Source organism: Nilaparvata lugens, chromosome 1 (genome assembly GCF_014356525.2).
Source record: "Nilaparvata lugens isolate BPH chromosome 1, ASM1435652v1, whole genome shotgun sequence".
NCBI lineage: Eukaryota > Metazoa > Arthropoda > Insecta > Hemiptera > Delphacidae > Nilaparvata > Nilaparvata lugens.
In genome coordinates this window covers 68,469,981-68,497,907 of record NC_052504.1, presented here as the reverse complement: position 1 = coordinate 68,497,907, position 27,927 = coordinate 68,469,981, and the positions used below count along the sequence as shown (strand labels likewise).

The window sequence follows — 27,927 nt, the reverse complement described above, 5'->3', positions numbered from 1 at the left end:
CATCTCATTCTTGCAACTTGGTTGTTGGCTATTATCAATTGTTGGTAATTTATATGTATTATAACTTCGTCATGGATTAGCTTTGAATGATAATAACTTTTTGAACCTATTTAATTTCGTTTCCAAAAAGTAATGGTTCAGAGTAGTATTATGAGTATACTATTCGAGTGAGATGATTGATGACTCGCACATCTTGGTTAGCTACTCACTCGCAATATTAGTCATCTACGTAACACTGATGGAATCTTGCAAAAACACACTTTTTCTATCAAATTATCCAACTTGACGCTCAAAACAACAGAGTTCCAAATTTCGATGAGTTGAAAAGGAAGTTTGAAGGGAAGCGGTCGCCTACCATGAGAAGAAGGTCTCTTGTTTTTGTAGCTAAAACTCAACTGAAGAGTGACGATTTTTCCAATGACCGATTAAGAAGACAATGGATAGGATTCGTCCTAAGAAGCTATCTTTTCCGCCTGGGTTGTTCATGGCAGACCGTCATTACGGGTCTAGAGTGAGTCTGTGGCTCCTATGTGACCATCAGTCCGTGGAGAACAACGCGTCAGACCGCTGGCTTCGATCATTTCTTACACCATTTTGGTGACAATGATTTTTCCAGATTGTCAAAGTCTTCACTTTTTATTTTATAGTATGGATTTTGATTTTTATGATAACTTTGATTTTGTTCATAACCTCGTGATTTCCGGTTCATAATACTTTAATAAATATACAGTTGTTGATTGAATCCATATTTACTATTTATTTATTGACTGGTACAATTGAAATAAAGCCTTGATCTGAATCTAGTTCGCATTTGTTGAATTTCCTACTAATCGTATTTTATAAGAATATCTATTTCTGTGAAAATATGCTCATAGATGTAATTCATTCGATGATTCGTTTCAAATATTATAGTGAAGTAATTGATATTGATTCATCAAGAAAAATATATTCATATACAGAACATTAATTCATAGTCCAATCTACTTTAATCATGCAACCAACACTCAACATGATCTTTACTTGTTTTATGATAAATGTAAGGCTTGATTTTACTACATGACTTGTTAAGCGCACCTTCACGTTTTTAGACTTTGATGTTAACTCAATAAGCTCAGGATTTATCTTGGTGAATATTTAACCAACCCTTTCAATTGACAATTTCTTTCATTTTACCTCCATCACCTCTATCATTTCTGATGTTTAGTTCTGGTCTTGAATTTAATCCATACCAATAATAACAATTTCGTTTACTTCTTTCTTCATAACCTAGTATAACAATTCACGTCAATGTTCATCATTTATAACAGGTTTAAATAATAATCAATAGTCTCTCACGAAAATTGTAAGAAGTATTATTTGTTAGGTAAATTATGTCAGTTAACCGTGTTCAGTGAAGCCTGAATGATAACATGAAAAATGAGTAGGTAACGCAGAGGAGGGACTAGTGAGCAATTTTGTCGGTGTGTGAGTGTGCTCACTGACACTTTTGACTGTTGTTTGACTGACGGATGAGATGTTGGTGGAGAGGGGGGAGGAGGGGGTCGAGAGACAAGGTACCCGAGTACAAAGTTAACATTCAGTCCACAGTCTGTGACCGGATTTCCTGCGTAGCAGTCACACAACAGCGGAAAATCAACAAGGGCGAAGAAGGAAACACACCTGATCCACCCATTCACTTCTCGTTCATTCACAAACAGTGTTGCCGTTGACAATGAATGGACGGGACGGGACGCTTTACTATCGTTTACTATGCCTAGTAAAACGCTGGATGAGAGTTGTGGTGGGAGGGGTGGAGTAGCTAGATTGAATGGCGGGATTCGGTCCGCTCATTTAGTCGCATTACAGCATCCAAGACTTCTTAATGCGCGAAAAAAATCCCTTGCAAGCAGCCGCCTCGCAAACCACCATTCAAACCTACTGCCTTCTTCCCAGTTCCCGCTCTTTTGAACTTCCCCGACCCCTCCAATATTCCTCATTCTTCTTCCTGTTAATTCATTGGCCAAATCGCCTTATGCCTTCCCATGTCTGACCTGACTCCCTCCTCGGCATTTGCTCTTCTGCTCTCAGCCGATGTCTGACCTTCGTCAACCGTTCGCCGTACCTGTCATTAACGTAAGTTCTATTGCTACACATATTTTGAATTTAATGTAAGAATTAAAAAAAAAAATTAATCATAATTTTATGAGTTTCAAGAAAAAAAAATTATAATTGTTTAATATTACATATTTCAAAAGAGTCACGTGAAATTAAATTGTTCAGTACTAATAAACTAAATAGCAAAAAAACATCGCCGTTTGGTAACTTAGTTGTTTGTGACTTTGGAACCTCAGTCTCAGAATATGTCTCTCATTGAATTCCAGGTATTCCAGATAGAAGGTATAGTTTACTTGTAGTTAGGCTGCATAGTTTTTAGAAACAGAAATATATTGTGTTTAGAAAAATATTGTGAATCAGAAATATATAGTGTTTATTGAAGCTATTTATTTGAATTATTTGAAGTTATTTCATGTAATAATCAGTGTTCATGGCTATTTTAGAGATTATGCATTGTGCTGATGAATATATATTTAATGAGTTCAGAATAGGAGTATATATATATTATCAATTGGCAGGTTAAATAAAAACAATGTTAATCTCCATCTCTTCCATTGGGGATTTGAATCGTCCAACCGCAGTAAGAGAGCATACAAAGTTCGCAGGGAATAAATTAATTGCCTGCGGTCTTTTGAGAGCAGTGAGCTTATTTGTGGCAAACAAAAATCTGAGCAAGAGAGTTGAGAATGGAGTTCGTTTCGCAATAAATCAATAGGTGATTTGATGATTGTGCAGGTAAAAAGTTTACCTCTAAATTTGCTATTATTGAAGTTTGTGCTCGGAATTTCATTACGACTGGCCTCTAGTTAATTCCTATTCCCAAGCAGCCTCATCAGTTTCTCTCTTGGCTGAATTTTCAATCCGATAGCGGAGTAAGTTAATTGCAGAATTCGACAAATTCGCTGACGGTAGAGAGTAAACTTTGTTAACTTCGAATTCACCAAGTTTTAATAAATCACTCTAAGCTAAGTTCAGATTGCTACTTCTATTCATTGAAAAACAACCAAAAATTCTTCATAAGAGAATAAAAAAGCTAGGAAAACTTTAGTTTACATCCTTATACTTCAAGTTTGCCATACGCCTAACTTTGAGAGCATTGAAGGTAGATTCCATGTTTTCTTCATTATTGCTCTAGGAAGGCCACATTATTCATCATCCTATCCTCCTTTTTTAATATTGTTCTCAAAGTTTTTACAACGGATATAGTTTGGAATTATTCACATTTCATTTTAGATTGATAAAAAGTCAGTAACATCAGTTGTCAGTTTAAGAAGAGCACGTAGACTCGTAGAGAAACAAAAAACGGAAATCAATCACAAGAATCCTTCAGTTCTCGATTAACTGAGTAAAAGCTTTCACAAAACAAGTAAGATAACATGGACTATGGGTTGATGTTGTTGTGTTTGATGCTATAGAATAAATTAAAAACAATTTACTTCCACGCTAAATCTTCGGTCAAGTTGACTCTTGTTTTGGTAGGGTTGGGTGGTGACTGGTGACCTATCCCAACTTGGGAAGATATTTTTCGGTCGTGACTGCAGCTTTCTGTGCGGCACCTATACGGATGGAAAAGGTAAGGTTCGCATCTTCTTGACCCTTATCCTCATTTGAAGCTCCTTTTCAATGACCTATTTCATTCAACTCAAGCAGTTCCGGTCAGTGGTTTCGCTATTGGTAATATACTACAGTATTTCTCTCCCTTTTGGATTATCAACTTGTTTCTTGACTTACTCATCGTCCATAGTTTATTCCATGATTTCTTTTATTTTTAAGAGTTTAATCATATTTATTCATAAGTCAGTTGAGATTGGAATTGTTGGAAAGATTTTGGATTGGTGAGAAGGTGAACGTCAAAAGCTATTCGACACATTACATTAGTAGCATATTTTATTGAAATTAAACTGAATATTTTAACATTATTATTTTATTATCTTAATAATTGAACTACTGTACTATGATTGTATTGTAATTGAATGATAATTGGAAGTGTTTAGTGAAGACTTTCGATAACCTACACCAAACTCCCTTAATTTACTTGATTCAAAAATTTCATATCACCATGGGCTATTCAAACATTCAGATATAAAATTTACAATATAGTAGATCCCATTTTTTGCTGGATGCCCAGTATCAGTACATAATTGTACCTTTTTTTATAATCACTTTTATATAACGTTACAATTATTGGTGTATATAGAGGTACTTATGTTCGGATCTTGAATAATGAGATAAGAGATGATGACAAGATCTGAAATTCATGCGCTTGGCAGAATTGAACTGACGACTGCACCGATATCAGTCTATCACAGACTGATAGCACGCCTTATCTGACTAGACCACCGCTGTCGCTATTGCTGCAGTAAACATATTAGAAATCATGTTTAGACAACATTTTCCATTCTATGATTTCTCTTTATTTATGTACAATCTAACTTTGTGTATCCGTTCAACAAAACAAACTTTTGCACAACTTATAATTCAGCCTTCTTGTGATACGTTCTACATAGTCTACTTCTGGTCGAAACTCCTTTCTCCACAACTCTTCATTTTTTGAAATTTATAAGACATGTGAACTGCTTATCACAGATAAAAAGTTATTTTTGATAAATATTTCTTCAAACTTTGATTGCTCATATTTTCAGACGTTTTGTTCATATTGCAAAAATTGAGTTCAAATTCAAATGCGGTTGAGTCTCATTGACAAAAAATAATTTGGAGAGACACTCTTTTGAAAAAATGAATCTTCGCATCTGGCACCGTCAACAAAGTTGGCTGTTTTGGCGTCATTTGTTGCCGGCTGCCGAGGGCGGACGGACCATGGTCGGGGTGCGTGGGTGAACACTGCAGACTGCACACATCTGTTGTAGTGATGCTTTCTCCTTGTAAGGAAGGGTCGGACCACGTGGGCGGAACAATGCGGTCCTGACACTGACACTCATCCTGCAGAAGACGCTGATCAAGCTCGACACAGCTGCTGGCTCAAAAAATCCAAACAGGCTGTGAACTTCATTTACAGACACGCGTCTTACGAGTGAAGCTGGCTGACTGACTGCTCCTCACAAATTGATTCCAATCCGACGAATTCTTGATGAGTAGCGGTACGGTGGCAGGAAGGAGATTGGGTGATCGACTGCGTTTGACAGAAGCGGCACAGCTAATGACGTTCCTATTTGAATAAGGTCATGATGCCAGCAAAAGCCTACTTCAATACAACTGGAAAGGATGTAAGATAAGAAGGAATCGAGTCATACCCGAGGAGTAAAAACATAGGATCGAATTTTCTGAATTCAGAAGATAGAAGAAGAAATATGAATGAAAATCTTTTGGAAAAAACTCAGAATGTTGAACGAAAGTATAATAGTAATACCTTTCAGTATAGAAATATTTCAATCGACCAACAAATAACAAAATACATTGAGGCCTCAGGCCTACCACAAACTAAAATTACTTTGAGTTATCTTATCAAATTACATTTTTTCAATTCACAATAAAAACATTTATACCTTCAAATGTGATGAACAATGCATTATAAATGCATTCACAGGCAATTGTATCGCCTCAACTCATAAATCAAGTTTATGATGGATGAATAGATTCAAAGCTACCTCTGTGACATCAAGTGTATGAAAAAAATGAAAAAGCTACTTTAGCTCGATTGTGTCGTTCATCAGTGTAACTAACTATTCAGGCAGAACAGAGTCCACTATGATTTTCAAACATCAGTCATTGCCTTTTAAAGAAATCTACTACATATTGAACCACCCCCTGAGTCAAGCTACCGCCAAGACTCTAAAATGAATGAAGTGAATGTAGTATTGATGATCATTGTCGACATGAAGCTTTAGCGTGCATCATGTCTCAAAGAGCTCAGTTCCTTTTTTGATTACAGACATCCACGCGATTCGGTTACATTATGACAGGGTTTTGCCACGTTAAAAAAGCGTTTGAATATCAGCCACTATAGTTTTCTGCCATTCATAATAATTATTGTTCCCTTTTTTAGACAAAACGTGAATTATGAATCATTTCGCATCAATATGACGTGTTAGTGCATTGCAGTCATCGCCGGGGTTCAACGTGGACTTTGGCGCAAAGTCCACATTATTTTCCATGAGGCCTAAAATACTCGCCTTGTTACATTAATAAGTTGTCGAAAGATAGAAATATGTAATTTATAAAAATATTGTGACAGTTTATAGATTTTTTCTGGCGAAACAAATTCACTGAAATTTTCTTCCCAGTTTTTTTCTAACTGAACTTCCTCCGTTCAGTACTGGAATTATCTCGAAAAATTAATTTCCTACTAAAATGATGTGAAATACAGTAGAGTTGTAATAAATCTTGAAAATATTGTGTAGAGGTTTCATATTGATACTCTCAATTACTTTCCATAATTTTTGTTCTATTTTCTTCAGATTGGGTACAGCAGATTTTTATACAATCAATTTCCATTACTCTACACCTGAACTATTTTGTCATATTACAAGAATCTTCAAATTGATTAGTACAAGAGTATAATGTTTATTAAAGCTGCATACTAAATAGAAGTTATGAAATAATTTCCTATCCTAATCTATATTTGTTTAAAGACAAAAGTTGCAGTATTTGATTTTCTCCGATTTGGTTAATTTTTCATCAAAGAAAAGAAATTTATCCTCCATAATTTTGCTCAGGAATTTCGAAAATTTATTGAGAGAACTTTATTTCGTATGTTTATGTCTTCATCTCAAGTCTGGCATCAGTGTAATACTGTGTTTTGATGAATCCAGGTATCTTGTTAATGGAATATGACAATTATTAGTGATCTCTTAAATGGCTCATTTTCTTGCTCGAGAGAAGTTATTATGCAAGCTGCAAAAAGCACAATAATTGTATCTATCTCGACTTGATAAGAAGTAAAAAACTTCAACAAGAGTTAGATAAAATATTAAGAGCAGTGCAGACTTTTTTGATGAAATTTTTGTTTTCAAGTTCTAAAACAGGTAATAATTCTAGACAGGAAATGCGTGACGGAAGTTTACAACATGATATTGTTCCTCAACTCTATATCTTCACAAAATTTTCCGCTACCACTAGTCACATGCTATTTTGTTATAGTCATAATATTTTTCCCAGAAATCATATCAAACATACACTTCAACTCAATTTGGATAGTAATCGCAACCCTAGCATTAGAGATGCTATTAGTTGTAGTACTCATCTCATCACTTAACAATATTGTATGAGAATAATATTGAAGAATTTTCTCATTTGGAAAAAGTTTTATTTTTGGCGTTCATAGAGTATTTTTCGTGCACAGCAGTCAACCACAAACATTATGATCCATCATGTTGAATTCCACCCCTAAGAATTCGAGTAAAGTTGATTCATTAGAATACATTATGAAAAAGCTATTTCTGTATGTTTTTTAATATATTTTTTTTTTGTGAATGATTATAAATTGTTTCAGAGAACAGCTCAAAGCTCAATAATAATTAAAAATCAAATAACACCAGTAAACTTAAGGTTGTAGAAAGATTTAGAATCTATAAAATAGCCCTAAAACTAATAAAACCTTGGTGTTAAAACTAGCACCTTGGTTTCAGTTGCTCCAGGGTGGATGCTTCTTACTCCTTCACTGGGATCAATGCCATTGAATTGATATCATGAATTTATTTACTGGTTGAATAGTAATTCTTTTTCCCTCTAGCATAGATATTTCACTCCAGAGATGTTTTATGCCCATATTCTTAAATTGGAAATGGTATGATATTTCTTATCTTAAAATTGGAACAGATATAAGCCCATGAAGAATTAATTTCTCTTTTCCATTTGAGCGCTGCTATTCATGGACTTTGATAGAAATGTATCTTGTTAATTTGTGTGATATTTCTATTTCTCCTCCTTTTGCTTTTCCATTTCTCTTTTCTATTTTTCTCACCCTCTCCACTTGGTATTCTCCTTCTCTTCTCCATTTCTTCATTTTCCTTTTTGTTTACTTCCTTAACTCTTCTTCATTCTCTTATTTTTTTCAAAAATGTCCGTCCATCTCATCCTAAAAATATATGCTATAAAGAAATATTCTTCATTTTACTTTTTAGAGCTTTTGAAACGTCTATCAACAGGCAAATATCGAAGCTAAACAAGTAATACGGTCTGCTTGCAAATTTGATTCGAATTAGGCCCGTTATTTTGTTGGTAATGTCGATGATTATAATTATGCATCCAAAACAACAAAATTTGTTTATTTTGGATATGATGCTTGACATGATAAACAACCGGATCCAGAGACAGCCGAATGCAATGAATACCATTGCACAAACAGCCGAATGCTTTCAGATAGAACACGAAATTATTCCAACTTATTGGAATCAATATCAAATGCGCCATTATTGTATTTATAGCTGGTCATTGAAAAATAAATTCATCTCCAATATTTGAGTGTTTCGAGTGTGAGAGAGAGCTTCTGAACACATTCCGACAAAATATTTGTATCGCCATTTGATTCCATGAATATATTTTTACATTATTTCTATTGACCTTCATGATTTACCTGGATATCCAACTTGCTACACTTCTACTTTTTTATTTCCTGTGATTACATTTTATTGTGCCCTTCACCTGCTCTCTTTTCCCTCATATTCTCTTCTTCTCCCATTATAATTCCTTTTCAACTGAGGATGATCTGAGAAATTATTTTTATTAGTATATCTCGTGATATTGTCTTCCTTTATCATAAAAAGTGCTGCTCCCAAAGATTTTTCCTCAATTTCTCTCACACATCATGTCTTTTTACTCTTCGTCATTGAGCCACTAAAAAGTTTCTCTCACCTGTTTTATTTTCTCTGCATTTATTTCTTCTACTCACTCTCCCTTTACATTCTTGTTCGGACTCATATGTTATACTGTATTTATTCATGCTCTCCTTTTGTTCCTTCTGATTCTTTACTATCTCTCTTCATCACCTCATAAATTTGTAGAGATACAGTACATCATTCGGTCTTCTACTCTCCTCAACGCTATTCTCTCGTTATTTGGGCAGAACTCTCTCTTTCATTCCTCTCATTCTTCCCCTTCCTACAACTTTTTTGAATAATACCTATACACGCAAAGCACTACACGCGGCGCTATATATTCAAATTACTTTTACATTCAGGTTAAACCGATTTGTATATCGAATTGGACTCGGCTCCGATCCCATTTCTAGTACCATACCATAAACGAAATACACCACATCCATCGTAAAATTTATTGGTGGGCCAGGAAGGTTACTTACCTGTCAAAATTAGTTGTTGGTTTGTTGACCTTCCAAATGAATTTTTATTTATGTATGACCAACCTATTATGAATGCATAATATTATACCACTATTACTGTAATTCAAACGAAAATTTCGGTGATAATGATCGATTGCTCTCGGACTTTCTTGACAGAACTGTACACTGATTAAATCAATTGTAGCGAATGCTATTAATATAAAAAGCAACGAGACAGTTCAGATGGTTTATTAATTCGATTCAAGAATTTTTAATGGCTAGCAATTGTTCAATATTAAATTTAATTGAAGTTAGATGAGTTTTTCACGTTCTAATGTTATCTCAAATCCTACAGAATATAATATTCATGTTCAATAGGTAAATTTCTAAAGGAAGAGTAACTCAACTAACTATCCCTGAGTAACTTTCAGTGATTTTTTTCTTCACATGTATAACTTTGAAGTCAATGCTATCCTATTTATTCACAGAATAATTTTCGTCCTGGTGAAGTTTTTTTTTCAATAATACAGTATGAAGTGAATCATAACCAGCTTAATATCGGAATAGATTGCTGAGTGACTTTTCAAAACCTGCAGCATCCCAAAAATGGATCACATTTTCAATTCACTGAAAGAGAACCGTAATTAAATAGCGGACTGTGGGCTTAATTACTCATTGTTCTTGTTGGCGCGATTGTTATCATTGCGATATGGAAAGAACAACGTGTCCGGCTCGAAAGGAAAAAGAGAGAACGAGCGACGACATTCATGCGCGTGTAATTTATACAAAATGGATTAGCAGTCGAAGAGATTTATCGGGTCCACTGCTTCTACCAATTTGCAGCCTCTGGGGGGTGGGTGGGGGTGAGCCTGCACCGGTAATGGGGTGTCTGAATATTCATGATTCTGTTGAGCTTGGGGAAGCGGGGAGCAGGAAAATCGAAAAGGAAAAACTACCAGCAAAGAGCAGGCAGTCTAGACTTTGCTTCTTTTATTTATTATGTTAGCGGAAGGTTGGCTAGTTTTGTTTGCAGTAGTAACAGTGTTTGCTGTCTGTGCCAATAGCAGCGCATATAAAAGGTGAGCGACTGTTGAGTGTTGAGTGGTGAGTGGTGACAGAGCAGAGCAGAGCAGACCGGTAATGTGCCGCCGAGCTCCACCGCATGTCCTCATTATTGGCTTCCGGCAATCGTGTGACGATCGCAGTCAGTCACCAACCGACACCCGCATATTCCGTGGCCCACAACTACTTGCAAATCACCTGCACCTGCAAGTTCACGTTGTCCACTCTGCAATCGGGTCACCTACTACAAACTCGTTGTGCCGACTTGATTATCATAAGCGAAATGTTAGAGTAAAGAGGAGTGTAGGTAAAAAATGCAGGCTTGGAATACTATCAATCGATGTTAAAATATTTACATGAATCGTTCATCACTATGTTCACAATGATCGGAAAAATACCTTGTCACAACGATCGGAAAAGAATAATGAGTGCTCACATATATGTTCAATTTAGGATTTTGATGTATGCTTATTTCTTTTCATATTTTCTATTAACATTGATGTAAATAAGAAAACAACTGTATATGGTCAATTGAACATAAAGTTGAATTAAAATGGCCTGATATAATACTAACAATCCAATTGCAACAACAATTACGTTATTAGCTAATGAAAACGAATAAGAATTATTTTTGAATTAGCGCTAAAACTTCAAATTATGTGGCGTTGTATAGATCACTGCTATCGTGCAAGTTTGGAGAACTTCTTGGTTTCGTGCCGTGAAACTTGGTTTTGTAGAGAAGTACTGAACACAACATAACAAGGAGATAGACGCCAGGTAGAGAAAATGAAATGAACGGAGGTGGTGCGCTCTGACTCTGACAAGCGTGGGCTCACCAAAACAAGAATGTTTGTCCAATGTGCGTGCCAATGAATTTCCACTCCTACGGAGCAGGAGGATTGTGTCATTATGTCATTATTATCTGTTTAAGCGTAATTGGGAGACCGGTAGCTCGGGGGGAGTGGCGTTTTAATTTCTCAGCAATTAAGTGTCGAGTGTGTGTAGGTTGGAAATATGAGAAGCATTTTTCGACAGTCACAGGAGGAGTGAGAATCAAGACTAGTTTTCTCTCACTCATTCAATTTTATTAGATTCTTTTCTACGCTCGTTTCCTCCTTTTCCACGTGTGTGTTTGTGTGATTTGGTTTTTTACTGTTGATCCGGTAACATATGGTCGATGTTGCGATTCGCCCCTGCACCATTCCTGGAAACCGATTACGACCGGGTTCCACCATAAATCACGCCGCTGAGGCTGATTGTGAGCGGCTCAGCCTCCAAGCTTCGTCACCAGGCAGCCACGTCGCGGCAGCTCATCCATCCATCCATCGTTGGGCGTCGTCTACGTGGGCTGGCCGACCGGCGTTTGACACATCTTTCTGCTTCTTTCTCCACTTACTCATCCTATTTCTACTCCTCTTACTCTAGGCTCTATCCTCCCGCCTTAGGCTATATCTTTTTATTTGCACATCGTACTATTGCCGTACCTACATTGTAGTTTGTGATATAAATCTAGAAGATTATCATGCTGCAGGATAAATATTAGGAAGTAGATAATAGAAATCGATTCAGCATATGTGATTTGCTTATGATTTAAGAAACCCAGATTATTTCAATTAAAACATTATGGAATGTAGAGAATTGAATGGTATGGGGGGAATTTTCACACTACTCATTCTATTGGTTTCAGGGTTTCTTTTGATTTTGATAAAGTGTGTTCATTATGGATATGGAGTTGGGTCATCGAGTAGCTTCATTGTTAAAACTGTTCTACACCTCACTAGATGATTGTTATTATTCAATTTTCACTTTAACCCATCAGTAGGCCTACATGAATAAGTAATCCAGTAACAGTAAAACATACCTTGAATGATTGACTTGATAACAGGGGCACATACTTCCTCAAGAAAACTGAATCTATAAAATTATTCTTCCGAAAGCAATATGTTGAATTTTTTAGATTATTGTAAAACTTAATTTACTCAATTGAAATGTTTCATCATACATATCCTCCAAGTTCTACTTTTCAATTTCAGCAATAGTTTGATTGTCTCTACTATCTTAGTGAAAAAAAAATTCGTATGGCTTTTATTGGTGGGAAGTCATTTGCTGGAAGGTCCCCATTTGCATGAATATATAATTTAAGCCGTCAATGGGCCTTACGACTGTCATACTTCAGCCGTGCCCATCCGATAACACGGGAGTAAACTCTTGGTAATCGGAGGGTTTGAACCCGGGATCTCTATGCTGCTACGCAAGCACTCTATCAACTAGACCACGGATCACTCCATCTCTCCAACTATCTTAGATGCATAGCATGAATCAAATTATTTCCGTTAATAGTAATTTTTTTATTCTGATTTTGATTCTCAATGAGTTCATTCATAGGATGAATCTAATCGTTATCTGAATTGGGTCTGTTTCAGGATGGAAAATCCCTGTTTCCTGGTAGAAGATCCTAACTCGAGTTGGTTTTTCAAAATAATGCACCGGAACAACGCCGCCAACGCGTCGCCGACCGGCGTGCACAATCAAACCGTACCGAACAACGAAAACAAGAACAATGCGAACATCGATTATCGTCTGAGCAACGACGGTTTCGTCTGTCGCCTGCCGACTGTCTCCACAGCGGACGACGGTCGCTACGCGGAGAAGCGGGAGATCTCGATCATCTACGAACCGAGAGGCGTCGCGCCGACACCCGCGTCGAAAGCGACGCCCCCGCCTGCGACCGCGAATGAGACCAAACTGAAGAAGGAGTGGTGTCCGTCTGGCTGGCGGCTGGAGCTGGCTGACCATAAGCACGCTCCCACCGGCAGGAAAGTGGCCACTGTCTTTTGTGCTCTGGCTCTTTCTACCGTCATCACCCTACTCGCCACTGCCGCTGTTGTCTATATTCTGCGCACAGGTTAGCTATCCACTCATTTATCTATCATTAAAATTATATAGTAATTATGTAAAAAAATTGTATAGTATTAGTGTATTTATTATTTTTTTAATGGTTCAACTAATACCCTTTTTCTGATTTTCATTAACAGAACATGTTTCGACTAAGAAGGTACTAAAATAAAAAGGGTAGGCCTAGTAGTTGATTTTTTGGAAAATATTTAGTAGAAGATACCATTCACAAAAAAATAGTATCAAAAGATGTTGTTATTGTACACTAATAACAATAATTAGTCACTTCTAAGGTTAAAAGTGAAAAAGTAACTCATTTGTTATCAATATCAAATTCAAATATTTTTTTATTCCTTCAAGTATTTACAGTGAAACATTTACAGTGAAAAACTCAATATTACGGAATTCCTCCACAAAGACTAAACGTCTGCGTGTGGAGGAGAGTTCCATAGACAACACAAGCAGTCACTACATAAAATAATTATAATATAAGAGATAAGGTTCAGAATATAATAATGATAATAATTGATTAAATACAAATTCCAAATAAAGTAGTAAAATAAGAAATAATACTTAATTAAGAAATAAAAGATAAAAAGAAAAATATTAACTAAACTTAGTTAATCAATATGATTTTCAATTTCCAAATTTACGTTCGATTTCAAAATAAGATAATATTTCATAGTTCCATTATATTCTTTAATTTGACTTTCTATTACTAGCTGGTAGATGAATAAATTTGGACAATATTATGTAACGACATAACACTCTAAAATTCGACTGCCATGACGCTATGTAAGTGCTCTAATTGATTATCCAAGATGTCCATTTGATTAGAAGCTATTTAGAATTAATTTCCAGATTCTAGAAGAGAAACTCAACAGTATCACAAGCCTGTATTCAAGCGTCTATTAAACAAGGAGGAATAAAGAAGGAAGTTTTATTTGAAATTAAATCATGGTTTACAATGTTTTATAAATTATGATTTTATTGAAAATATTCTTATTAGATTTACTTTCATCTAAATTGATGCATTAGCCTTACAGTGTTTAGCGTCCAATCAATTTTCAATTCAATTTTTAAATGAGTTTGCACTCATTTTGAAATGAGCTAACTGTAAAATATGAAAGCGGTATTGCTAATTAAAATTCCAAACTCCTAAGAATGAGGTATTAGGAGAACAAATGAAGTGGCGCTTCTTTCAAAAGAATGCTCTCACCATAATCCTTTGAAAATGAAATTTTTATTTTTCAATTAGTAAAATATTTATACGGTTTCGTTCAGTTAAGACTAAATACTACTATGTACAATGAATTCGTGAGAATGCTTTTCTCTCTAGGAATCCATTCTTCCCTGAAAAAGATAGAATGTGAACTTAATGAATGAATAAGCCCACTTGAACTCAATTCGAATTGTACAGATTCACATAGCGCACGTTTCTAAAGCTCTAAATTAATAAAGAGAATTCGCTTGTACACTTCAGGCAAACACCAAAATCCTCTTTTCATTTGTTCCTACAAACAACATGAGAGTTGAATTCGAATGACTTGCACACTGCACAACAGCATTGCTCTCCTCCTCACTTCCCAAAATAAACTTTCGCAGGCTACAAATACCAGATACCTTTTCTCTTGTTATACAGCATGTAGAAAATAAACATAACAATGTATTCGAAAAAATCAAAATTATTTTGGAGCTATATTTTTTTACTCTTTCTATTCTATTCAATTCTTAAAGCAACTATTGCTCAGAATTTTTTCTGTATTGAAATTTAATTAATTCAAACTTCCTTATTATCATTAAACAATTGTGTAGGTTTTAACAGTCAGTCGTTCGACTTTTTCGCCTCCCATTATAATTTGTATAACTTTCTTACTCCCATACAAACATTCCTATCACTTCTTATACAAACATTATCATTTCATCACCATCAAAGTAATGAAGATCGTTATGAGCAGTCCATTTGAATTGACTTGTACTCATAAGGAACGAGCTTTCCAAGCAGAAAGTCAACAGCGGAACTTTATCATAGGGTTACAGTGTGCAAAACCTCCTGACATTTACTAGTCACTGTTAATTACTCGCCATTCTCGAATGATCATTGATTGCTTTCTGTTTGCAGTTCATACGTCGTCAGTGAACAGCACGAAACGCAGCACATGGTTCGGTAAGTTGGAAACCCTCAGCCATCGATTACTTTATATAGCGAGCGGTAGCTTTATTATCATGAGAGCAGAACAGAGCAGAGCAGAGCGTTCCTGGAATAGAAGAGACCGACCGACCCGTACTTGTAGCCCGTACATTCATTTCCATGAACAAGTCCAGCTGCTGAAACGTTCGTGACCAATTTCATTGGTCAGCTCCGCCCGTAACATGATTTTTCGGCTTGTATCGCGGCAGAATAAAACCAATAATTTCACTCCGACTATAATTACATGCCATTCATTTCGGAATTTTCTCACAAGCAAGCCATTTCCTTTTGAAAATCACTCGTGTGATATCAAATTTGAAGGACCACGGAAAAATATACACAGAAACTACATGGCTTTTTTTTCTGAAAATAGAGCAATTTTCAACTACCTGCGTGGAAAAAAATGATTTGTAGAAGAATGAAATATTTCTTGGTAAGGAAAATTCTGATTTTACTGAAATGAGTGCTTTATTACTCCTACAATGACTGATTCCTATTATTTAGAGCTTCATAGGACAAAAATATACATTACAAAATTTGGAATAAATAATAAAAATCCAAGTACCCTTTTTTCAAATTGTTTACTTGCTTAATGTTTCGTTTCAGCCATGATGCCATTATCAAGTGATCATGACGTTATTATTATTATTATTATTATTATTATTCTCTTTTTCACGCAGTTGCGGATAGCTTATGCGAAGAGGGGCAAAATTTATGCAACCTCTTGGCATTATTTTCTATTATTGATAAAGTATTTTACCAAGTATGTTGGAGCGTTTGGCGTACTATGCGAGCTGTATCAAGCAGAACAGACTTCTGCATTTTCCCTACCAGAGTTTCTGAGACATCAATAACCTTACTGCTCTCCACTGTTGAATTAAGAATCAGACCATTCACAGATATTACGATTGGGATTATTCTAACATTCTTGAGCTCATACATATTATTATTATTATTATTATTATTATTATTATTATTATTATATTATTATTATTATTATTATTATTATTATTATTATTATTATATTATTATTATTATTATTATTGACTTGATAATGGCATCATGGTCGAAACATGTCGTAAGTAAACAATTTTAAGGGTACTTAGATTTTATCTTTTATTTCTATAAAGAGTAACCCTAACGAAAAAATACAAAATTAGTTATTTTCAACAATAACTAACAATATGGTTAGTATAATTAACAATATGGATCACTGATAAACTATATTTGTACTGCAGAAAATATTTCATTTTAGAGTTCAAATATGAATGAAATTAAGTACTGTACAGTTTTGCATTATTAGATACGTGAGATGAATATTATTAGGATTAAACATTACGATTATTGAAATCCTAAATAGCTAAATAATCCTGAATAGCTTTGATGTGATGATATAGCCTACCAGTATGTTTCTCGAGCTACCTGCAATAAAGCTTTATTTCGAATTATGATAAAAAATAGCCCGCATCATTAATGTACATGGCTATTGTAGGGTGTCATCATTTCTATTGTCAAACAGACTTGTATTACTAGAATATTACTAAGTGTAACTAATCCCTGAGGTAAGCAATACAACCCATCCAATATCCGACAACACTCTGTTAATGAGAATATTGACTACAGTCTCCTTGTCATCTTGTGGGCGAGATGATTAAAGTGTGAGTGAGAGCGATGAAGTGAGTGAGGAGAGGAGAGGCGGGAGGAGAAGGCGTGAGGCGAGAAAATAAGGAGGCAATTGTAACAACAATAGTGTTAAAGAGGAATGATTATTGTTGAAGGAAGGGCAAGCTTAGTGGGGAGTTGAGGATGAGAGAGAGAAAGGAAGAGGCGACAGCGGTTAGGGCGAGAGAGCGAGAGAAACTGAGAAAGATTAGTTTGGAAAGGGGATCGTGTTGCAAATGTCATGCCATGTCGTTTCGTCCTCCCTGAGGAAAACTTAGCGCACTGCAACGACAGTCAATGTTTGTAGAAGACATCCAGCGCTGAGAAAATGTTTGCTATGAAACCTTGAGATATCATGCTGGTGCGTGAGATTGAAGCCTCAAGCATGTGGCTTATCAACTTTAAGTTAGTATCTCAAAGGTCCTTTGAATACTCATAGTTCTGGAGAACATTTTCTCAAAAATTAGTCTAAATAATTAGAGTTCAACGCTCCTCTATCTCATTTGATTAAAGTTGAGCATAAACTTTTGGAGCTAACAGCTAATAAAACTTTCCTCCATCTTCTCAATCAGTTAACTTTGTCTTGAGCTAGAAAACTTTGTCTTTGATAATAATTATTACGACGATCACAAGGAATATGTCCAGATTATTGCTGAACTACATCAACGTATTTTTTGGTTTCTTGCTTGAAAATATACGGTTTATTGAGAAATTCTATGAAAAAGGCGGGAACCCATTAATAGGAAAAGAAAACATTTATTAGGAATGGTTTTTATTTCGAACAATGAAATTTATTAAGAAATAATAATTATAAATGAGTTTTTATCGAGGAAAACTAGAATATACGAAATAAAATTTCAAAACTGAACATAAGCAATTCCAACCTCTAGAATCTCAAGGAGCCGAAGGCGGAATCCACAAATTTATTGGATCGTTGCATGATCATTGAAAGCTTGGTGCTTCTTTCCTTAGTTATAATTCCTAAACAGAAAGAATCTACTATTTATTAGCTTGTTCGATGACAATAAGTTAGTAGAGTATCAGACTGAGCTATCTGTGTTCGAACCCATTCCCATGCTACCATGCTACAATGTGAAAAAGGCAAGATCATTTTAGCGGAAAAAGTGATAAGGTGATGATGGGGGGGGAGGTAAGGGCTAACGAAAGGCCCACTATGGCAAGTCAAGTCTGCAGTAATAACGTCGAACGTCGGGTAGCCTATAAATATACAAGGTGCTTATTGGCAGTGAGATGACTCGCTCCTTTGAAAAGTTGTGGCTGAGGAGGGGGCAGTTGGGGGTCTGCTAGGGGGGAAGGGGGGTTGTTGCAGAAGTGCGCAAAGCGGTGCACCACAAGTCATCCACGATAAGCACACCACACGACAATCGATCGGAAGGCACTACTACGATGCCGTTTTTTAAATTTATACCAGTCCTGATTTCGATAAAAATCTAAATTGCTCAAATACGTGATACTAAAATTGAACCGTTCTCATAAAGCTCTCGTAGTGGCTGGACTCCACCACGTTGCTCTCTGCTGGCAACTCGAGCACATTCCTCTAGCTTCGACATTGGCCATTGATAATTGGTGAGGAGTGAGGTATACCCTCATACTCACAATTTTGATAACTTGTGCACATAACCTTTTTGTCTCTTGAATCTTATTCTTCCAGTTGTTATTTCTCCTCTATTTCCACTTCCTCCTCTTTTTTCTTCTTCTTCTTCTTTTTCTGACTTCCACGGTATAGGCATGGTTTCGCCTGTTCCAGTCTTTAAATAGCCCTTTTGAAAGTTAAAATTTTTTAAAATTATAATTATATTTCATCTTTATAATCGTGCATAGTTTTGAGACCACCTTTTCCTTGTCTCCCAACATGAGAAAACCGGCTTCTGCTGGTTACTCCTTCTTCTGCTCCCTTTTTCTTCCAACAATTTTCATTTTTCTCATGTTCCTCTGTCTTCTCCTTCTTTCATTTTTCCCAATTTATCCTTCCACTTATCCTTCATATGACCTTCTTCCTATTTCATTCATGTCCCTTTACTCCTCATTCATCGATCCACTCTTCTTTATTTTAGTCCCCTGCCTATCCTTCTCCTACCTCCTCTCTTCGTTTTTCATTACACATCACTAATTACTCACTCCTCCCCAATTTTCTTTCTTTCATCATCCTTCTTTCTTTCATCATCCTTCTTTCCCCTCAACTCCTCTTTTGTTTGATTCTCTTCTATCAATATCCTCTCCTTTATTTTACATAGGTACCTTCTTTTATTTTCTCCCTGTGTTTTCTCCTTCGTCTGATTCCCGTCTTTCTTCATCTATCCTTCTTCTCATTCCTTTATCTATTCTTCTCCTGCTCTCTTTTCTTTTGATCAAACTCTTGCTTCTCATTTTCCAACTCTCATCCCTGTTCTGCTTCTTCTATGTATTTTTCTTCTCCTCTCTCTTTCCACTTCCTCTACATTACCTGCTCCTAATTGAGCGGTCGTCCTATTCCCCTCTCTCTCCTTCAGTCGTCTCGCATTGCTGTTATCTGAGGCACGACTTCCTTTCTTTCTCTCCCTCGTTGCAACTCGAACCCTTCTTCCTTTTGCCTTTGCATTTAGTACACTTTCTGCACTTATTTATTTTCCAAAGTATCAGTTTAGCTGTAAAGAAACGATTCACCCTATAATAGGGCATGATGAGTAATGGCAAACTACAGTGAATCAGCCCTGCGATAATGAACTTTATTACTGAGAATACAACGTATAACATAGCAAGGTTGAAGATATTTCCAAATAGAAACGTTAAACATTCAAAAGAAGAACCTTGTGCTGTACCAAAGTTTGTATTTGAGACGCAATTTATCACATACATGTCATCATTTGGGATACATACATCATAGATTTGAAAATGATAGTCATAATTTTTGTTAAAATGGAGAGGATACGGTAATAAATGCACAATTTACAAACAAAAAGTACTCAGTAGAATAATTATTTTCTACATTCCACTATGTTTGTGATATTTCATGACTAGCCATATTCCGTCCTGAAAATCGATTTCGACCCTTAGGGTATATTTTTAGTTTTTTTCCACTATATGGCTTCCACTATATGGAAAAAAACTAAAAATATACCCTAAGGGTCGAAATCGATTTTCAGGACGGAATATGGCTAGTCATGAAATATCACAAACATAGTGGAATGTAAACTATTTGAAAGAAGAATAATCAATAATATTTTTTTTGTAGAATTATTACATTTTTTCATAACATTATTGCGAAATAACAATTACGAACATCTTTTTATGCACGCAGTGAGTATAGTATTATTGAGAATAGGGCGGTAATATAGTTTTAAGTGTTGAATGAGAAGATTCTACTGTACATTCACCAATCCAATATGCTGAGCTGTCACAACATGTTTATTTTAAACTCAGAAACTAGTTGGAAAGTCAACTGGTTCTCAACTTGAATACTTGAAAGCAAAAAATGTTTCATCACCCAAAATATGTCTTGGCGCATCTACCATGTAATAAGCAAGAGGCGAGGATTTTGCCTTATCATATGCAGACAGACAATGAGAGGGGTGCATGAAAGAGATTGACGCCACAATTCAGTCCGAGCTCATTTCAGCAGAGAAAATAGAAAACAAATAGCCGAAGGGCTACTACTTTTCGAAGCATGTTGTTGATGGCAGCCCTACAACTACAGCAGTGGTCGGTCGCCTTGTTTCAAATGTCGTGCGCTTGTGCAAGCAATTAAAAGAGTCCCGCGGGAGGTTTGCCTCGCCGTCGCCGTTCGGGAAAAGAGTGGCAGAACAGACGTCTGCAGAGGACCTGGATGTTCGTGATCGTGACCCATTCATCGTTGCTTCCAAAGGTAGCTCAAGCTCAAGCTGAAATGCGATTGTGATTACTACTAGTCGGTCGGTCGCTGACTTCTTTCTAATCCTTGCCTCATTACATTGCCCAGATTTGGAGCCCTCCTTAAGTGTGCAAGACCTATCCAATGAACTGATGGTTCGTGTAGGTCTTGTTTCATATCATATCGCAAGACTACACGCAAAATAACATTCTACAATCAATAGTGCGTTTGCATTTTTATTCAGATATGCATTGATTTTCCCACATGTGGTATGCTTTTTTTACCTGGTCAGTTAGTTTAGAAATAGTTTGAAAAAAGTTATTTTTCGATTGAAATACAAGAATTTTATTCCAGTTTCACAATGACAATAACTTTGTAGTATCGTTCCAGTCTAGAATGTCACTTTCCATTAGTACTACCTACTCGTAGTTTTTTACATGTCAAGATACACGATTCAGATTCATTTTCCTTTCAAATTCAAAAGCTTTTCTATTCTATTAAATCAAACTATAAAGTGATACTACCAAGTCTATATTATTTTGAAAGTTATATTATTTTGTTGTAAACCAGAAAAGCATTAAGAATGGAACAAAACCATTCATATAACAAACAGCAAGAGGTTAACATTATGTGCGTTCGAATAAAATTAATATAAATTATTTTGATCATTGGGATCATTATTAGGTTGTGAGTTATTAAAATCTCATTTATATATGTCTCATTTGAAATTTCCTAAATCTCACGTATTCTGAGTCATTTGAAATTCTATTTCCAAGGTAACAAGAGGTTACCTTCAATCATGGTACCTAGAATACATGTTTTCTATGTACATTGCCTTCAATTGAGTTTTTTTAAATTGATATTACTAATCAATGTATTAATTTCAAGTAAACTTATCCTTTCATTAAACTATACATTATAACTATGAATTATCTTTTTTATAATAAAAGATCTACATTATAATTATATTCTTTATTATTTACTTCTAAGAGCAGTTTAAAATTATGTAATAACGTGGAAGTCCCTCCCCCTACACACAGATGAATAAGTTTAGCAGGGGGGGATTCCAAAATAATATGTTGTATATTCTATTTTATTTGTTTTGCTGTTTTTGAAAATTTGAATTGAATAATTGATGTATGATGGGAATGCATGGTATTAAAGCCACTGTTTCTTTGGGTTTTTTGTAAGTGAATAGAAAATGTTGGTCTAATATACATATTTTTCAAGAAGAATTCTATTTAAAGATGTTTTCTATTGATGTGGTTGAAAATTGTCGAAGCTTTTCCTTGGAATGCCTGGAATCCTATATTTAAACGCTTTTTCATGCTCTAATTTAGGACTTGTAGGATCACATTTGTCACAATCCATTTAATTTTGGGAGATACATTTAAAACGGATTCACTTGTTCATATTGTGATACATTTAGAAAAGGTGTTTCTTCAAGAGGGTTGCATGTTGTCTGAGCCCCACTCTATAATCAGAAACTTCAACTTCCCTCATTAATAGTGAATCAGTAACCATGACTAATGCCGAAAATAATAACATGACTCATCATCCCATGTAGCTCATTCTGAATCTATCAAATCGATACTACGCTGACAATAATTATTCCTTGTTAGAATGTCACTCTCCATAAGGAAACAGACTCAAGTTCTGAGGGGAATCAGCAACTCGTCTCCCTTCAAAGACATTCATAATGGTTGCATGCATCTGCTGGCACGCAAGCACTTCCCAAGTCCCTCTTTACATGTAATAAATAGGCATTGCTCTAACAGCACCAAGCTTAACAAATTTCTCAGCAGTGATGAATGTCTTCTGCATTGATGACTGTAATTCTATGCTAATAGTTATTGAAAGTATTCTCTGCTTCTGGCTAAATTTACGGCAGTAGTAGCTAAAAAGTGTTCACTTTATGAATGTCATATAGAGCCACGTCTTAAATATTCTTTATTATCTGTCTCAAAAGAGTTACAACATAGGTTGACAAAGGAAAATACATACATATACATTAAACTGAATATCGATATTAAGGAACAACACGAAACACTTTCTCGGACTACAGTATGAAGACAAACATAATAATGTGCACGTTTTAAATGAATAGGAGCAAGTCAATCAAATACGTTCCTAGGGAGTACGGAGTATAGTTGCACTGAGAGAAATCAGCAAATGGAGAAAACAATTTCAGGACCTGGTATTACATCTTATTTCAGAAACAATAATCGGATTGTATTTAACGCCAGCTATCTATTTTTAGGATTAAATTCTTAAATTAGGTACTATACTGTGATTATTATCATCATCAAAATCGTATTAGCATGAGCATGATAATAAAAATTAAATAAAATACCAATAAAATAATTATTGCTTTTGTATAATCATTATTTTAGCTGTCATTAATTTCATTTTTCTGCTATGTACAATTTAATCAATTAATTTTCTTTATTATTCTGAATGATTGATTTGTTTTTCCTGATTTTTTTCATAGATGAATGTAAAAGAAATCCCTTCAATAGAATAGAGTTTGATGAACATGGCTACAATAAAAATTGCTTTCAAAATAGAACATTTTAAAACAGAAGCCAAGTATCTCATTATATTTTCTGATCTCATTGAATATTTAAATCTGCTCTACTATCATAGGAGGCTTTGAAAACAAGGTTCAAGAAAATCAGAAAGTCACAGGTTGTTTCTGGGTCATTTATCCTTGCATGTATAATTCAACTCACATGAGTGTGTCCTAAATAAAAGACTAGAAATTCAAATGGTTTTTCCAGAGAATTGAAAACTGAATAGAGAAGGTGGAACAGATGCGGGCGGTTAGGTGGAAACGCTTAAAAGTACATTCAAAATAATTTATTGAATGAGGCTGCATGCTTGGAAAGCATTGTGCAGTGCTGGGTTGAAAGAATACGGTATTTCAGAAATTCGCCATTCCGTTGAAATTAATAGTCTTAATGCGTTACGAGGGACAGTTCAAATTTAGATTGGAAATTCCATTTTGTGAAAAAGGATATTGCAGCATCCAGTGGAGAAACTTGGCAGTTGAAATAATTGTAAATCTTGAATCGGGTCATTAAAAATTTCGAATTGCACTATGAATGGAAATTTATTGCTTTAAAATAACATTTAAACTCATCAACTCATTAATAACATTTATTCTCTGTGAAGATGAGTTGATTACTTTCCAAAGTACCCTATTCCAAAGCGGAATTTTCTATATCAGAAATATTAATATTAAAGAGAATAAATTGTTTCCTATTGTGTAGGAAACCGTTTCCTTGTGCTCTTCAATAATATATGTATAGTTGGATTATAAAAATATTTTAAGGAAACATTTCCCTTGTTTTCTTCAATGATACTGGTACATAATATGTATTGTTGAATTATTAATCTAATATGTATTCATTAAAGATGAAACAAGAATCTTCTAAGAAAAATTTTATGAAAATTTACTCAGTGTTAATTTATAGCCCTACTTAGTTGATGAAGATAGTTGAAGCACCTTGATGTTTTTACAATCTTGATAATTTTTACAATCTTTCATTTTAGTGGCTTGGCGCTTGAAGTTGTTGAGAATAATCTTTTAAAATTAATTAACAAACTACTTGTATTTTCCAGGTGTCGTGATGGTGAATGGAGAATTTAGAATCACGAATGAAGTATTTAGAAATACGCTCTCAAATCATGAAACGCTTGACTTCCAGCATTTGTCTTCAAAAATCAGCTCTGAGGTAATTAATATTTTAAGCATTTTACTCCTATAGTGAGGTCCACGTTATAATGGCAGTAAAGAAAGATAGGACAAAAACGTTGCCAAGTCTCTCCATTTTGCCACTGACTCTACACAGCTGTTACTCAATTCATCCCATTAAATTTAATCAAATAATAATTATCATTTCCTTGATAAAATAATTAATTTAATGTCAAATTAATCAAGGAGATATATTTTGAAAGATATATATATATTTGAGGAGATATATCAAGTTATGAAAAAATAACTTGATTCAAAAATTTGCTTTCATAACTGAGATCAGATTTCTATTTTTATACAAACCTGAAATGGCGGCTAATTTAAAAAGCTGTAACACAACAATCTACTGAATTTCAAAACAACAGAAATTAAGTTATTCGCTAGATATTCTGCTCCAATTTCTTTCAAAAATAATAGATAAATAGAAATCCTATTCAAAAATAAGTAATTTCAATGGATTAATTTTTAAATAACTTTTCAATATTATTTATACCGGTACGAGTAGGTCTAACCTATTAGGGTAGGCTAACTGAAGCATGGATGAAGTTTGTGGATTTTAATTTGTGTTTCTCATACGGTAATGTTTAAAAATTATTTCATTAATTCAAAAATACATTTCAAATCAATTATACGACTTGTGTACTCAAGTATTTTGGTAGAATGAAGAAAAAAAAATGGGGCTGAGAATTGTTTGGTCAGTTTAGTTCAGTCACTGTCAAAAGTGAATATAAAATATTCTGGCAAGTAGACAACATTGCAAAGCGAGAGAGAGATAGTGCTATCTGTTTTGTTGTGTGATAGAAAAGGACAGCAACAGTATTATCAATCATACACTGCCATTGTAATGTAGACCTCACTATAGCTTCTTTTTACAAGAATAAAATATATACTTGGATTTTCATGAATTTTCTTGTAATTAAGGCTTATATTGGAAAGGTAGAAATAGGTAGACAACGGGGTGGAAGAATTGTGGGGTTTTGACCAAACAAATATAAAATAACTCTTCTAAAATAATGAAAGTGTTACCCCAAAAACAAAAGTTTGATTATCAGTTGTTGGACATTTTTAAAGAAATAAGAAAGATAGTCTACTATAAAATGAAAAGATGCTAGAGAATTTAATATTCATATACTTTGATAATTGGAGAATTTTTTAAGTAAGAATTAAGTTTTAATTTTTATTTTGAGATTTGACATATTCAGTTTAGTCTTTATACAAATAAGTGAATAATAGCCACATCATGTCGATTTGTGATTAGTTGGTAAATATGTCACTAAATTGTTATTTCATGTGTTTTGTGTAAGGCTAGCTACACACACATCGATTTTGGTCGTTCGATAAAAAATCGAACGTCCAAATTCCAATGGTAGCGCAATGAATTAAATGGGTGATTACAAACACATTGATCAACGATTTTTATCGTATGGACGCCGTGTAGTGGCAATACCTACTATTACTTGAGTAATTGACTGAGCGAAGTGAGGTCTAAGATTCAAGTCGACGGTTTGGCATTTCTCTTACGGTAATGTTTAAATGTTTGAATGTTTAAATGTTTATATATTGCGCATTTACGGTGAAACGCGGTAATAGATTTTCATGAAATTTGACTGGTATGTTCCTTTTTTAATTGCGCGTCGACGCATATAGAAGGTTTTTGGAAATTTTGCATTTCAAGGATAATATAAAAGGAAAAATCTGGTGTGGCGCACTCACACAACTTTCCTTGCCATTATCATTATGAAAATTTATCACCTGGCGCTAGTGTTCCCGCGCATCTCAAGTCTACTATTCAAAGATCCAAGCCAGCTGGTGACAGGACAATAAGGATGGAGACAGGCACGGCCCTAGGGACTTTGCCGCCCTGGGCGAGATCGGCAACTGCCGCCCCCCCGCAAGTATGCCGTCTTTAATTGTTAATCCCGGGTTCCACCCCTCCTTGAGCGATCGCCTAACGCCGGTTACACATTGGGCGGTTTCTGCCGTGGCGGTAATTTCGCCGTCGCCGCCGTTCGAGCAGTAGTCTATGAACTTGAATGGAAGCTTACACACTGGGCGGCAGAAACGCCGCGCGGCTATATTGCCGTTGGCGGCAGCTGTGCAGCCGTCCACTGCCACTGCGGCTGGCGGTGTTTTGCTGCTCTTGTCTACGCAGTGGCGTACGTGACCAAATGGGCGTTAACACATTTGGCGGTTGTCTACCGTCGCCGCTGATCAGTCGTCTTTCCCAGTAGCTCCAAGTCAGAGGTCTTTGAAAATCAGCCTTTTAATTTGTGTCTTGTTGTAAAGTTTGTAAGTTGTTTATAACATTTATTTATTGTTTTAAGTGTTTGTGGTTGACGAGTGTGAGAAAATGAGTAAGTTAATAGACAATGAGTTGTTAATATCATTTGTAGAACAGAGGCCAGTTTTGTGGGACAAAACCCTCGACATATTTAAGGATCGAGATGCAACAAGGAATGCGTGGAAGGAAGTGTGTATGGAGATTAGGGGGGATTTTGAAACTCTGGATGACAAGAAAAAAACTGTAATATGTTGTATATCGCTGTCGATTTAATAAAAACGTTCATTTCAATGAATCCAAGCAAGGCGATTTCTCTGCTCACACACACACACCACACACACACACACCACACACACACACACACACACACACACACCACACACACACACACACACACACACACACCACACACACACACACCACACACACACACACCACACACACACACACACAACACACACACACACACACACACACACCACACACACACACACAACACACACACACACACACCACACACACACACACCACACACACACACACACACAACACACACACACACAACACACACACACACAACACACACACACACACCACACACACACACACACACACACCACACACACACACACCACACACACACACACCACACACACACACACACACAACACACACACACACACACACACCACACACACACACACACCACACACACACACACACCACACACACACACACCACACACACACACACCACACACACACACACACCACACACACACACACAACACACACACACACACCACACACACACACACACACACCACACACACACACACACACAACACACACACACACAACACACACACACACAACACACACACACACACCACACACACACACAC

The 27,927-nt window shown here is 35.6% G+C and overlaps 1 protein-coding gene across 2 annotated transcripts in view; it reads left to right on the top strand.

Moving 5' to 3' along the window:
* The window catches only part of LOC111053754 (sortilin-related receptor), an 81,330-nt gene that overhangs the window by 40,841 nt on the left and 12,562 nt on the right, over positions 1 to 27,927 (top strand). The window contains exons 1-4 of one of the 2 annotated variants that reach the window (XM_039441106.1): positions 1,598 to 2,112; positions 12,814 to 13,295; positions 15,408 to 15,452; positions 24,610 to 24,722. In XM_039441106.1, coding sequence (XP_039297040.1) covers positions 12,815 to 13,295; positions 15,408 to 15,452; positions 24,610 to 24,722 — 639 coding nt within the window. In that variant the 5' untranslated portion in view covers positions 1,598 to 2,112; position 12,814. Of the gene's footprint in view, positions 1 to 1,597; positions 2,113 to 12,813; positions 13,296 to 15,407; positions 15,453 to 24,609; positions 24,723 to 27,927 lie in introns of those variants that run through there. The other variant, XM_039441097.1, reaches the window with a different exon arrangement.